Source organism: Emys orbicularis, chromosome 6, assembly GCF_028017835.1.
Source record: "Emys orbicularis isolate rEmyOrb1 chromosome 6, rEmyOrb1.hap1, whole genome shotgun sequence".
In the NCBI taxonomy this organism is placed as follows: domain Eukaryota; kingdom Metazoa; phylum Chordata; order Testudines; family Emydidae; genus Emys; species Emys orbicularis.
In genome coordinates this window covers 22,985,615-22,998,823 of record NC_088688.1, presented here as the reverse complement: position 1 = coordinate 22,998,823, position 13,209 = coordinate 22,985,615, and the positions used below count along the sequence as shown (strand labels likewise).

The following is a 13,209-nucleotide window of genomic DNA, read 5'->3' as shown; positions in this document are numbered from 1 at the left end:
TAACAGTGCAGTGTGTGTGCACTGCTCACATCACAGTTATTGCAGATAACAGATACACAAACACTGCAAAAAGTTTCTAGTGTAGACATGCCCTAATGCTATTCCCAGTCTAGCTGATGTTCCTGGAGGTTCAGGCTTCCGAGGCTGTTGCACAGAGAACTGTATCAAAGCTGGAATGAAGGGGAAGATGTCTGCATTTGATATCATCCTGCAGCACAGGCTGATTTTTGGTTGCTTGGTATGGAATGCCAGAGATTTTTTTGCAGGTATAACAGCTGTAGTAGCTGCTATTCATTCAAGGAGTTTTGGGTTGCTTTGGTTCAGAAGACTGCAAGCAATCTTTCTGTACTGAGAACTATCCAGAACCTGAGATGAAACAGCAAATCCATAGAGCCCCAACAGAAAATTCCATAGTTTCTCAATCAGTTCCTATGAACTATGACTGAAACGAGAGAACTTCTAGCTGATAAATATGATCTTAAAGGGTTAAGATGACTCGTTGGAGGTTGCCGTTTGTCTAGGAACAGTTGGAGTATATTTTTTTCCCCTAGGGCCATCAGGCAAGGAGAAAAGGGTACCTAATCTGCTCCAAAATAAATGGGAAGGCAGCAGTAGATTCATACACAAGGTACTAGATTAAAACATTTTAATATTCAAAACTATAAATCTATTTTTAATTGTCACATGCTGTCCAGGCTTTTCAGAAGAAGATAACCTGCACTCTGGAAAATGTGCCTCTATTCCTCTCCCAACTTTTTCAGTAAAAAAGTCTAATGTAGAGGTCAGGCTCGAGGTGTTCTGGGCCAGGGAATAAGGCTAAAGAAAAGGAGACCAATAGTCACTTCTTGGGATGCAGTTTACCTTAATGTAAAATTCCTGCATACTAACATTAAAGACCCTTGTGACCACTTGAGGATACAACATAACTGCTTAAGTTGACCTTCAGAGATGTTTCTTAAAAATGAGCTTGTGCCCTCTTTCTACCTGATGTAGAAAGAAGGCCTGACTTGTTTGAAAGTGTCTTTTCTTGTTGTGTTTTCTTACAAAGTAATGAATGTAAAGTCTGATCCTTCCTTATTTTTCCAGGATATCGTCCTGGATGTCTGAGATGTGTATTTTGAACTCATTCCTTAATTGAGGGGGTGAGAAGATTAAATCTTTAGCAAACAATTAATTTCTCAAATTTATATCTGTTTATAGCTGAAATTATCAAGGTATCAATCAGACTGTTAAACTACTTGTTAACAATAGTTGTCACACTCAGGTGTGTTACCATTTCATACCAGGTTTCTCAAGCAGATGCAACTTGAATTTCTAATGCAGAAAACATTCTTTTGGGAAAACCTTTCAGGTTGCCTTATAAAAGATCAAAAAGGACATTTTTTTTCTTCGTAGATCACCTTTAACTAAAAAGGCCATCTTGTTTTGCCTGCTTCTCTTCACAGGACTGCAGCTATACATTTAAAAGATTCTAGCTGATCCCTTTTAAGGGCAGTCTCTTGTAAGTGTTTCACTTTGTGTTAACTGATTGATGTAAACTTTCAAAAATCCACTGCTGTTGTCATTGATTTAAGTGAATAATTTTTTTGGTCCTAATTTTGCCAACTGTCTGCTAGTGAGCCGCAAGTAATCGTCACAGAATAAATTAACATTCATAGCCATACAATTTTGAAACAGAGTTGTTCTAAATAGTCTTAACTGTTATGTATGTTAGGCTGCTGAAGCCAAGTTTAATAGGAAAACATCTCTTTTAAAAATAAGCTCATGTTTGTCCATCAGAAGAGGAAGCTGGCTGGTGTGTGCACATGAACTAAGCACACAGGAATTGCAGAGTTGGCTGTGCGTACATGTGCGGCTGTGTCTGTGTTCTGAAAAATGGGAACTGTAGTTCTTCATCAGTGATAGCAATAGTCTCTCCAATTGGTGGAGCTTCATCAGTGGGGGAAAAATAGTTCTCGGTTTTCCTTATGTCTGTGCATGTGCGTGTGGAGGTTTGATGCAATGTGGTCTGGTTTAGTGAAGTACTGGAGTTGCTGCCTGTAGACAAACTTTGTTGGTTTAAAAGCACTTTTGTATGTCTGAACTCTTCAGTTTCATTTAAATGTTTCAAGCTTCCATTCAGGATTATACAATACAACACAAAAGTAGCTGTTATTTTTCCCCTTCTTCTGTTAGCTGTCGTCTTCTGGCTTGAATTTTTTCCCATGATTGCCTTACTTTGCTTTTTTACAAGGATGACTACCTTTTCTGTCTTCTATCCCAGCACTCAATACTTTTTGCTGCTGACCTGCAAAGGATTCCTGGTATTTTGTTTGGGTATGTCTACACAGCAAAGAAAAACCTGCAGCTGGTCATGGCAGCCGACTCTGGGATCCTGCAGCGTGGGAGGGTTCCAGAGCTCGGGCTCCAGCCCCAAACTCGAAAATCTACACAGCCCCTCAGCCAGAGCCCCGCAAGCCACAGTCAGCTGGCGGTTTTTCTTGGCTGTGTAAACATACCCTTTGCCTTGTTAGATGCTTATCAATAACTTCACCATTTTGCATATAGGTTCTTTTGGGTCTGGATAACCAGTATCTGTATTTATATGCATGTATATGTTTTTAATTTTGTGTTTGTGCCAGGAGGTATTTCTCTTCCTTTGTGCTTAGCTTGACAAGACTCAGGCATACTGTTTGTTCCCTCTTATTTTGACCTTTAATAAATTTCCCAACTGGCTTTCTTGGTTTTCACAATCTCTTGTTAGAATACTGGGCACAAACTAACCTTAGTTTGCAACAGCTGTGTTTCCTTTGGTTTTCCAGTTAACCAATAGTTCTCCACAAGGGCTCCTAATGCATGTTAGGTGAAGCTGTTCATTGTGACTCCAGGGGGATGAGGGGGCATTCTGAACTGCCTCAGCAGGAAGAATTATGTTCTTTGATCTAGGGAGGCTACAGTAAAGTTACACTAATCATGCTGAGTAGCACTAAGGCTAGTGTAATTAATATTAAGACCTTCTCTGGGACCCTCGTCTGGGTTGTGCTGTGTGTATGACTCTTAATTGAAATATGCCATGTTCAGTGTGTGTAAAGGATTTCTGTCCTTCTGGAGTCACTTTCTCCGAGATCTCTTTAATAGTGACAGTGCTTTTTATCTAAGTTGCTGGTGGACAAATAACCTTTAAGAACTACTGCCAAACTCTGTTTAAAAAGGAAAAAAAGTCACACTTCTACTTAGAATATTTTTTACCTAAAGTTGTTAATAATTGAAATATTAGAAGGAAAATCTCTTCAGTTTTACTGTGTGTTTGACAGCGCTCTTATTCAGAACTTTCACAAACCAGAAGAGTAACACCTTTTTAAAATTGGCAAAATTACTAATATTGCAGAGACTATTGTAAAACTACAAATATTGCATGAGGTGTTGGGGCCTCAGCTTCTAGCTCTGTTCTGACATTTATTTCAAGTGGATGGTGTCCTTTTAAATATCCCTATCTCTTCTCTCTTGCAAACTGAAAAGTTTATAAAACACTTTTTTTTCTTGCCTCTTGAACAGAGCAGTGCTTTGCAGATCCCTGAGGTAATCTAGTGTTTACATTTAAGAAAATCATTCTGTAAATGGTACTAATGTATTAAAGTTCTTTACAAAGGAACAATGACTCTTCTTTTGTTTTAGGAAATACACATAAAGGAACCCATAGAAAAGGAATTAAGTCTTCACCTGTTACCAGGTAACTGCTGTGTTACATTGTATTTTGAATTCAAAATTATGTCTTCTCATGAAGATGTGGCTATATAAAAAATATTCTCATTTGTTTGGTGCAGTAAACGCTCAAGAGACATCTGTATCTTGAGTAGTAAAATAGTGGATGTGAGGTAAGTAACCATACAGGCTGAATGCTCTGTTTGCATCTGCATGGTCTAAAATGCAAAGTTAGTATTTCTGTTGGACCTTGAGTGCTGTGTTTATAGGTGTCCTGCATGGGGAAAAATTGTGCCCATGTTTTACGTTTCTTTATTTTATAAAGAAGACTTAGAAGGAATTTAGGTAAATCTCTATATATTAGAAATTTAGGTCTTGTCTTGGCTGAAAGCCTGATTAGAGAACTAGTGCAATGACCTCAAGAAAAGAGTGCAAGTTGAGCTATTGAAAATATTTTCAGTTACAGTTCAAAATTACTCTTACACTTTTTTTTACAACTTTTTTTATTCAACTTCAGTAACTAACCTTTTAGATAAAAAGCTTTTGGTAAAGATAATCCCTTTTCCCTTTGATTAAGATGTTAGGAATCACAATAAACATCCCTGAGATACTCCAAATTTTCTCCAACAAAAATGGGAGAATGTAGCAGTAATAAAATAAAAATTCAAGCCTTTGCATTCTTCATAAAGATGCTAGCAAGGACACAAGCCCAACTGTTTAAAACTCTTTAGTCCACTTTTAAATCTTTCCTGTGTGCTATAAAAAGTCAACAAAAACTAGTGGAGTTAGCATTAAGCTTGGAGGTCAGTCTTTGTATGTGGGGTATAGAGCTTAATTCTGGCCATCACAGATCCATAATGACACTTACAAATGTGGTCTTAAGCCCTTGGAATGTCCTCTGTACCTGCAGAATCTGTATACTGTTGGTAACCTATCAAATGCATGTCATGATTCCCAGTCAAAACCTCATTAAGATAATTAAGGTTGTAGGTAGAAATTGATGCAAAGCATTAGAATGCTGTAGGTTAGAAAAACTTGACAGTGAGAAAAATTATAATTGAGACTTGATTTCATGAAAGGAGTTGGCTTTAATCTGCCAAGACACTCAGTGCAATCCCTGTCTACAGCACAGGGAGGCAGCATTACTTTAAGCTTCTCCAGCAATATGCCTCCAGTTTGAACCTGGAGCAGCCACTTAGATTGGACCCACCTTTACATCTAAACTCAATATATTGCTTAGATGTAACTGTCCACAAAGGTACAAATTGTAATATGGACATTTGTCCATTGTAAATTAAGATCAGCAGTTCATTTCAAAGGCTATTGACCAGGTTTTTGGTTTAAACTTGAACCAGTAACCTAAAGATAGAATGCCCAGGTGAGAAGACATCAGTCCCATGAGCCATTTCTCTGATTCTTCTGGCACTTCTGTGACATCGTAAACTCAGCCAACCAATGCATAGGAAGTTTGGACTCAAAGTTAATGCTGAGTTGGAGGTTGAAAGATGACTTTGTGTTTTAATATCTAGAATGTCTGATTACACTGCAAGTTAAGACTGTTTATTTCAATCAGGTGAATTGCTGCTCTGTGAGGCAAACACAGTATTAAAGTGTGTACAAGAAGATGGGTCAAATCGTGGAGCCTACGGGAAACTCATTTGCACAAACTTCAAGATTGCTTTTCTTGGTGATGAATCTGCTTCGGATGATAATGTAGGAAGACAAACTTCGTTTGGCTAAGTCTTGTGAATGTACTTCTTAGTAGCAAGTAATATACACTGCCTCTATGCAGTCTTTTTTTCCTCTCCTGGTAGAGGGAATGTTATAAAGAAATGAAATGGAAAGCTTTGTAGCAAGCCTTGAGCACCACAAACTCACTAAACCCAGTTTGTACACTCACTGTCCCCACAGGACCCTTTGTGGCACTTAATGAGTAGCAACAGCAGTTATGACAGAACTTTTATTTCTTGAGTCCATCTCTTCTGTGAGAGGTCACAATTTTCTCCTCAAAAGCACCAATTGTTATGTCCCAAAGAGTCAGAACAGAGTGATATGATAAAACTAATGCTGTCCTGTTTCTAGGTGAAGTCTTAGTCTCTAGTTCTCATGGCCTGTTTTAGACTTGCTACCACACTATTGAAAATTGTTCCTGAGAATAATGCATTTTATATTATACTCCTAAATTTTAGGGAAAAGATTAAGTCTATGGCTATATTGCAAGTGGGGATGGGTTTGACTAAAAGCGTTCTTTTGAATAGATCAGTGCAAGCCCCTGTGGGCACTCTTTTTAACAAATTTAAACCTGGTTTATATCCATTCCTTGTGAGTCGGTAAGGAATCTGTGTAGGTCAAGTTTAAATCTGAGTGTCCACACAGGGGCTTTTACTGGTTTAATTAAATCTTAAAAACACCTCTTTAGTTAAAAATAAAATGCATCTTTATTTAGACCCGTGCAACTTGTAATGTAGAGTCTAGTCTTAGTTATTTATCTGGCCCCATTACTGTAGTGTTGGAATGCCCCACAGTCTTTTATCCTCAAACCCTTCTGAGGTACAGAGCTATTAGCCCCAATGTATAGATACAGAACTGAGGCACGGAGGAGCCTGGTCTACACTACAAAGTTAGCTTGATGTAAGTTGTCTTGCGTCAACCTATTTGTGCATGTGGCTGCATGCAAATTTGTGTCCTGCTGATGTAAGCACCTTGTTTTACTGTGTTGTCGCAACCACCTCCTTGAATAGCATGGAGCCCTGGTCAACCTACTGAGGTCAGTGCAGCATGAAGGTAAACACTGTATGACCTGTGTCAACCCTGACAGTTGTTCAGCAGCTGTCCCACAGTGCAACAATTGTGAACTCCACTGCCAGGGGTCATGGAGCCTGGAAGCCTTCCCCCGTGCCCCCCGCCATTCCCCGACTCCCAGCATGTATTTTTGAAATGTCTTTCATGATTATGCCCCTTTGTTGTGGGCAGTTGGCCAACCAGTTATGCTGGCCCCATACCTTAGATGCGCTTCTGCCTGGAGTAGACCGGAGGTGTTGGATCTCCTGGGTCTGTGGGGGGGAAAGAGGCTATGCAAGCGCAGCTATGGACCAACTGTAGAAATGTAGACTTCTACAGGCAGATTGCCTGGGGGATGCAGGCAAAGGGGTACAGCAGGGATCGGCTGCAGTGCTGCATGAAAGAGAAGGAACTGCAGCAACATGCCACAAGGGAAGGGAGTGCGAGAGATCTGTGCTGAGCTGCAGACATGCCTCTTTAACAGTGAGCTGTATGTGTTCTTACAGGTGTGTAGTGGGCCTTCACTGATATCAGTATGGGTTGGTTAGGGAAGTGCCCCCAGTGATCCACCAGTGCTTGCATAATCATAGAAAAATAGCCTTTTCCGTTCATGTACTCTGTGGCATTGCCAGTTGTTAGAGTGGGATTGCCACTTGCTTCTCCACAGTCAAGGCTGCTCTCATTCTGGTGTCTCTGCCCTGGAGGACTGGAGCAAGCTTGGCACACAGATCCAGGAATGTGGCCTCACATTTGAAAATTCTACAGCTACTGCTCATCATTCCAAGGCTATGTTATGATGCAATCCCACCAGTCACTGCTTGTGTCTCATGCCTAGAAGTGGCGCCTCGCCATGTGCACTTGCTGCATGAATGCCACCAATAACCTTGATTTGTTTGATTTTGTTTGTTTGTTTTTGTTTTTGCTGTGTGGTTCAGCAAACTATCCGCCAAGAAATTATGATGTCCTGTGGGTCTGCAAATACAGGAGAATTGTGCCTCCTTTATTTGTAATATTAATGAGAATAGTGCAGAGCTCTGCAGGCTCCATGCTTCTGTCAGTAATGGGAGAGACCGAAGACGGGCAATTTTAAATATAAAGTAGGGCTGCCTATTAATTGCAGTTAACTCCTGCAATTAACTAAAAAAAAATTAATTGCGTTTAATTGCACTGTTAAACAACAGAATACCAATTGAAATTTATTAAACAGTTTGGATGTTTTTCTACATTTTCATATGTATTGTATTCTCTGTTGTAATTGAAATCCAAGTGTATATTTTTGATTACAAATATTTGCACTGTAAAAATGATAAACAAAAGAAATAGTGACAGAGTCCTGTGGCACCTTATAGACTAACAGACGTATTGGAGCATAAGCTTTCGTGGGTGAATACCCACTTCGTCAGATGCATGTGGTGGAAATTTCCAGAGGCAGGTATAAATATGCAGGCAAGGATCAGTCTAGAGATAACAAGATTAGTTCAATCAGGGAGGATGAGGCCCTTTTCTAGCAGTTGAGGTGTGAACACCAAGGGAGGAGAAACTGCTTTTGTAGTTGGCTAGCCATTCACAGTCTGCATGAAGGGACATATGAATATTTAGTGCATCTGGCACGTAAATATCTTGCAGTTCCGGCTACAACAGTGCCATGAGAATGCCTGTTCTCACTTTCAGGTGACGTTGTAAACAAGAACTGGACAGTATTATCTCCTGCAAATGTAGACAAACTTGTTTGTCTGAGCGATTGTCTTAACAAGAAGTAGGACTATGTGGACTTGCAGGCTCTAAAATTTTACATTTTATTTTTAAATGCAGTTTTTTGTACATAATTCTACATTTGTAAGTTCAACTTTCATGATAGAGATTGCACTACAGTACTTGTATTAGGTGAATTGAAAAATACTATTTCTTTTTTTACAATGCAAATACTTGCAATCAAAAATAAATATAAAGTGAGCACTGTACACTTTGTATTCTGTGTTGTAATTGAAATCAATATATTTGAAAATGTAGAAAACATCCAAAAATATTTAAATAAATGGTATTCTATTATTAACAGTGCGATTAATCACGATTAAGTTGTTTTTAATTGACAGCCCTAATATAAAGTGTGAAAATTATGGGATATGGATGGTATGGGATAGAGAAAGTTGCATGTTGAGGTCTGACTTCCCAGCGCTAGTCATTTCTATCTCGCAACACATTATGAAATGTTCCCAAAAGGCATCATGCCAGATGGCAGCACATGACATACTGGGATACCTACCCATAGTGCTTTACATCAGCCTAAGTGCTCTTGGTGAGTACCTGCTGCATCAACATAAGCAGCCAAATATGCACATGCATGAGCGATATAGAGACTTTGGCACCTGTATGCCAATGTAACTTGCGTCGACCAAAGTTTGTAGTGTAGACGTGGCCTAAGTGACTCAATCAAGGTCACATGGGAAGTCTGTGGCAGAGCAAGGAACTTGAACCAAGGTCTCCCAAGTCCCAGTGTAGTGCCTCAACCACTGCACCATCCTTCGCAAGAGGTGTAAGTTAAGGTATTGTCTGAACAGGTCTTGCACAGCTGTGGAGAAGCCTTTTGAGGCTAACTAATTCTGGCTGTTTACACCCTTCTTCCTATTCTCTTTTTCCCCCTCCAGTCCAGGAGATCTTCAAAACAGTCTAGGGAATTGACATCTTCCCTATAACTTAGTTTCCTTGGACTGTGAGCTCTTCAGAGTGGGGATGGCCTTATGTTTGTACAATGAGATCCCAGTCTTTGATTGAGCCTTTGAGTGCTCCAACAATACAAATAAATAATCCTCTTACTGGCTTTGAAAAATCTCAACTGTTACCTTTTGTCACCTGGAATCTGGTAGGAATTTTAGGAGTCCATAGAATGTGAATAGCTGCATGACACCTGTTCAGTGTCTGTTTTAAATTAGACACATTAACAATTAATTTCATATGGAAAAAAATAAATTTTAATTTAAAGTTAGTACAGTTAAAAACATTTATTTGGAAGACTTACACTTGTAACAGTCAATGCCAAAAAAATCAATTTAATTATTGCTATGCTTAATATATAGAAGCAACAGAGTGCATCTGCCAAAGTGACTTAAAAATTATACTGAACTTAAGCAGGTTTCACAGAGCACAGTGCTTTTCAGTGACACTGGAACAAAATGACTTCCTTTTTTTTTTTTTTTTTTTTTTTTTCCAAATATCTGAGGTTAATCTAGGAACTGAAGCACTGAGTTGGTGTCTGAGAACAGAAACTCAAGGTTATTTTAGATCTATTACTCATCCAAACCCTCCCCCCAAAATTCTGTACAGTTAATCTTATGAACTAAGTTCATTGAAGCAAGATTCTAATACCATGTGTGTAATGTATGTGTTTCTTGTAGTAGTGTAGTATAGTATATTTGATATGCATGGCAATACATCAGACTAAGATTAAGGCCATTCTGAAAATTAAGTTCTAGTCTAAAAAGTGACTGCAAAGCTGGCATGATTTAATTTCAAGTTTGTATAATTGATTTCTGTAATAAATATGCTCAGTTGACAAGCAAAACTCTTTAACTATAAACCCTGCAAACTTGTGTGGGATTTGAAAACCACTTTGGGTTTTCTTACGTCACTATTAATAACAAATCTGCATACCAGATTTTGCCTGCCTTTTTTTTTTTTTTTCTCTCTCCCAATATTTTCTTCCTCTCATCTGGTCACCCTATACATAACTGAAACGTACGAAACAAGTTGGAGCAATACAAATTAGTTCAATCTCCTACTGTTGCTTTGAAAATCCAATAAGTAAAAAATAGATAAATACTTGTCACTAAAGTAAATATATCTTTACCGAATACATAGGATATAGCTCTTGAATGGGAAGATGCCATTGTTTATAATGGGCTTCATTGACAGGAATTTTGTATAACATGAAATGTTTTCTTATAGGAGCCAGAATTTAAGAATATGATCATAGGAGAAAACGACATAACTCTGCATTGTATAGACCACATTTATGGAGGTAGGTTAGCTTCCCCATCTCTCTCTCTCTCTCTGCCCCCCCCCCCCCCCTTTCTGTCTTACATTCCACATAACTCTAAAGACATGGGCCCAGATTTTTCAAAGTATTTAGCTATTGACAGTCAATGGGACTGAAAATGAGATTTAGGCTCCTAAATTAGTTAGGTGTTGTAGCAACGCCTTAATACCTTTTAAAAACCTGGACTCTGTACTTTTTAAACCAGTGCTCTTGGTTTACAAATTTATCTATTTAGGATAACTAACATCATTGCAATGTAACTCTTTCATCACTTAACTTTGGAATAAATAATGAAGTGAAACATGGATGGATTTTTTTTTTTTTTTTTAAACATTCATATTGTGACGGGTTGGATCACAGAAACCCCCTTGGGAGCTGCCACCCGATGTGCAAAGACTACCCCTGCTTCTGTTTTCCCTGCCAGCTCAGGACTCCAGCACCCTGTCTTGCTGAATTAGACACTCCAGTCCACTTCAACACAGACCCAGGGTCTGAATCACTTGTCCCAAAGCTGCAAGTTTACCTGAAAACAGCTCATAGAAGTGTGCTTGTCTTTAGCACTCAGATGCCCAACTCCCAATGGGGTCTAAACCCAGATAAATCCGTTTTACCCTGCATAAAGCTTATGCAGAGTAAACTCATAAATTGTTCACCCTCTATAACACTGATAGAGAGATATGCACAGTTGTTTGCTCCCCCAGGTATTAATACATACTCTGAGTAAGTTACTAAATAAAAAGTGATTTTATTAAATACAGACAGTAGGATTTAAGTAGTTCCAAGTAGTAACAGACAGAACAAAGTAAGTCACAAGCAAAATAAAATAAAATGCGCAAATCTATGCCTAATCAAACTAAATACAGATAATCTCACCCTCAGAGATGCTTCAGTAAGTTTTTCTCAGACTGGACACCTTCCAGGCCTGGGCACAATTCTTTCCCCTGGTACAGCTCTTGTTCCAGCTTAGGTGTTAGCTAGGGGATTCTCCATGATGGCTCCTCTCCATCTCTGTTCTCTTCCACCCCTTTATATATCTTTTGCATAAGGCGGGAACCCTTTGTCCCTCTGGGTTTCCACCCCCTCCCCTCACTGGAAAAGCACCAGGTTAAAGATGGATTCCAGTTCAGGTGACATGATCACATGTCACTGCAAGACTTCATTACTCACTTGCCAGCACACACATATACAGGGAGACTCACAGGTAAACAGCCATCTGCAGACAATGGGAGTCATCAAGATTCCAAACCATCATTAATGGCCCACACTTTACATAATTACAATAGGCCCTCACAGTTACATTTCATATTTCTAGTTTTAGATACAAGAGTGGTACATTTCTACAAATAGGATGATTACACTCAGTAGCTTATGAGCTTTGTAATGATACCTTACAAGAGACCTTTTGCACAAAGCATATCCCATTTGCATTATAGTCACTTATTATCAATTTTTTTATAAAACTATCCCAGTTACATTATATTCACTTATTATCATGTTTTTATAAAACCATGTAGACTGCACAACGTCACACATATGTCCTATCTTTTTCAAGTAAAGGTTGGATTGAACAGATTGAGCCCAAAATGCCGCATAAGTCAAGGTGTGATACAGGTCTTGCATAGCTTTGAAAATTCCTTGATTCAGGCTAATCCTGATAGTTTACCCACTTCTTTAATCTGGTAGATGAAATTGGAAAAAATCTACATTTTGTCTACATATCTGGTTAAGCCAGTTTGGAAGTTAAATTAAGTGGGAGATGTCCTGATTCTTGGCAAAGTGCTCCCAGTAACATATTGGGTTAAAACTGGACCACATCAGTCCCCACACTTACTAAGCCACTGTAGTATATTTGATGCATGGAGGTATAGAAGTGCTTCACTTTATTGGTTCTGGATAATATCACATCAGAGCAATTTAAATATTGAGTTGCCAAGTGATTACTTCCTGCTTCTGTGGTGGACTTCTAGAGAAGTACCATCTCAAAATAAAAACATTCCTTTCCGCATTATCTGAATGTTAGAAAAAGGGATGGGGAGGAAGGAAAAATAAGAGATTTGTACCAAATACTGGGTTCAGCTTACTTAAATTAAAAAGTCTCAAAGAAAAGTCTATCCTTTGTAGTAGTGTTAAATAAAAAATTAAAACTAGTCTGGGAACTTGTAAGCAGTAGGATGTAAGCATTAGTGGAAGCAATAAAGTCTGGAGGAGAGTAGGGAAGGGGACCTATGATCTGGTTGGGTTGGGTTAGGATAGGAGGGGAGGGGAAGGGAATAGCCTTGGGAGAGAACAGCAGAACCTGGTGGCATAAGAGATTGTGTTTTTGGTCACTGATGCAACTGTATAGTTGGCCTCGCTTATATGCCTTCAAGCGAGGGAAGGATCTGGAGGGCTTTGTGACCACTCTGGTGAACTTGAATTATTTAAAACATTTCAATTATCAGAACCTCATCTCAGTGTTTAGTATGGTGTTAAAGATCTGCTCTCTACTGGACAATCAGTTACAACCCATATCAGAGGAACAGCGTATCAATACTTACATGTTTGGTTTTGCAGTGTTGCATAGCTGATGATGTTTGATGTTGTTAAATGTGGCAAATTAAGAAAAATAATGATAGGCTGGTGGCTGTGTGGGCACCAAAGGTTAGTTCAGATAAGCACCATATGGTAATTTTAAATTCTATCGGAACCGGTGGAGGTTTCCACTAGGCCCTATA

General features: G+C 38.9%; 1 protein-coding gene across 1 annotated transcript in view; it reads left to right on the top strand.

The window, feature by feature from the left end:
• The window catches only part of MTMR12 (myotubularin related protein 12), a 61,046-nt gene that overhangs the window by 14,244 nt on the left and 33,593 nt on the right, over positions 1-13,209 (top strand). Inside the window, exons 2-4 of the mRNA XM_065406697.1 lie at positions 3,655-3,709; positions 5,255-5,394; positions 10,405-10,477. Coding sequence (XP_065262769.1) covers positions 3,655-3,709; positions 5,255-5,394; positions 10,405-10,477 — 268 coding nt within the window. The remainder of the gene's footprint in view (positions 1-3,654; positions 3,710-5,254; positions 5,395-10,404; positions 10,478-13,209) is intronic.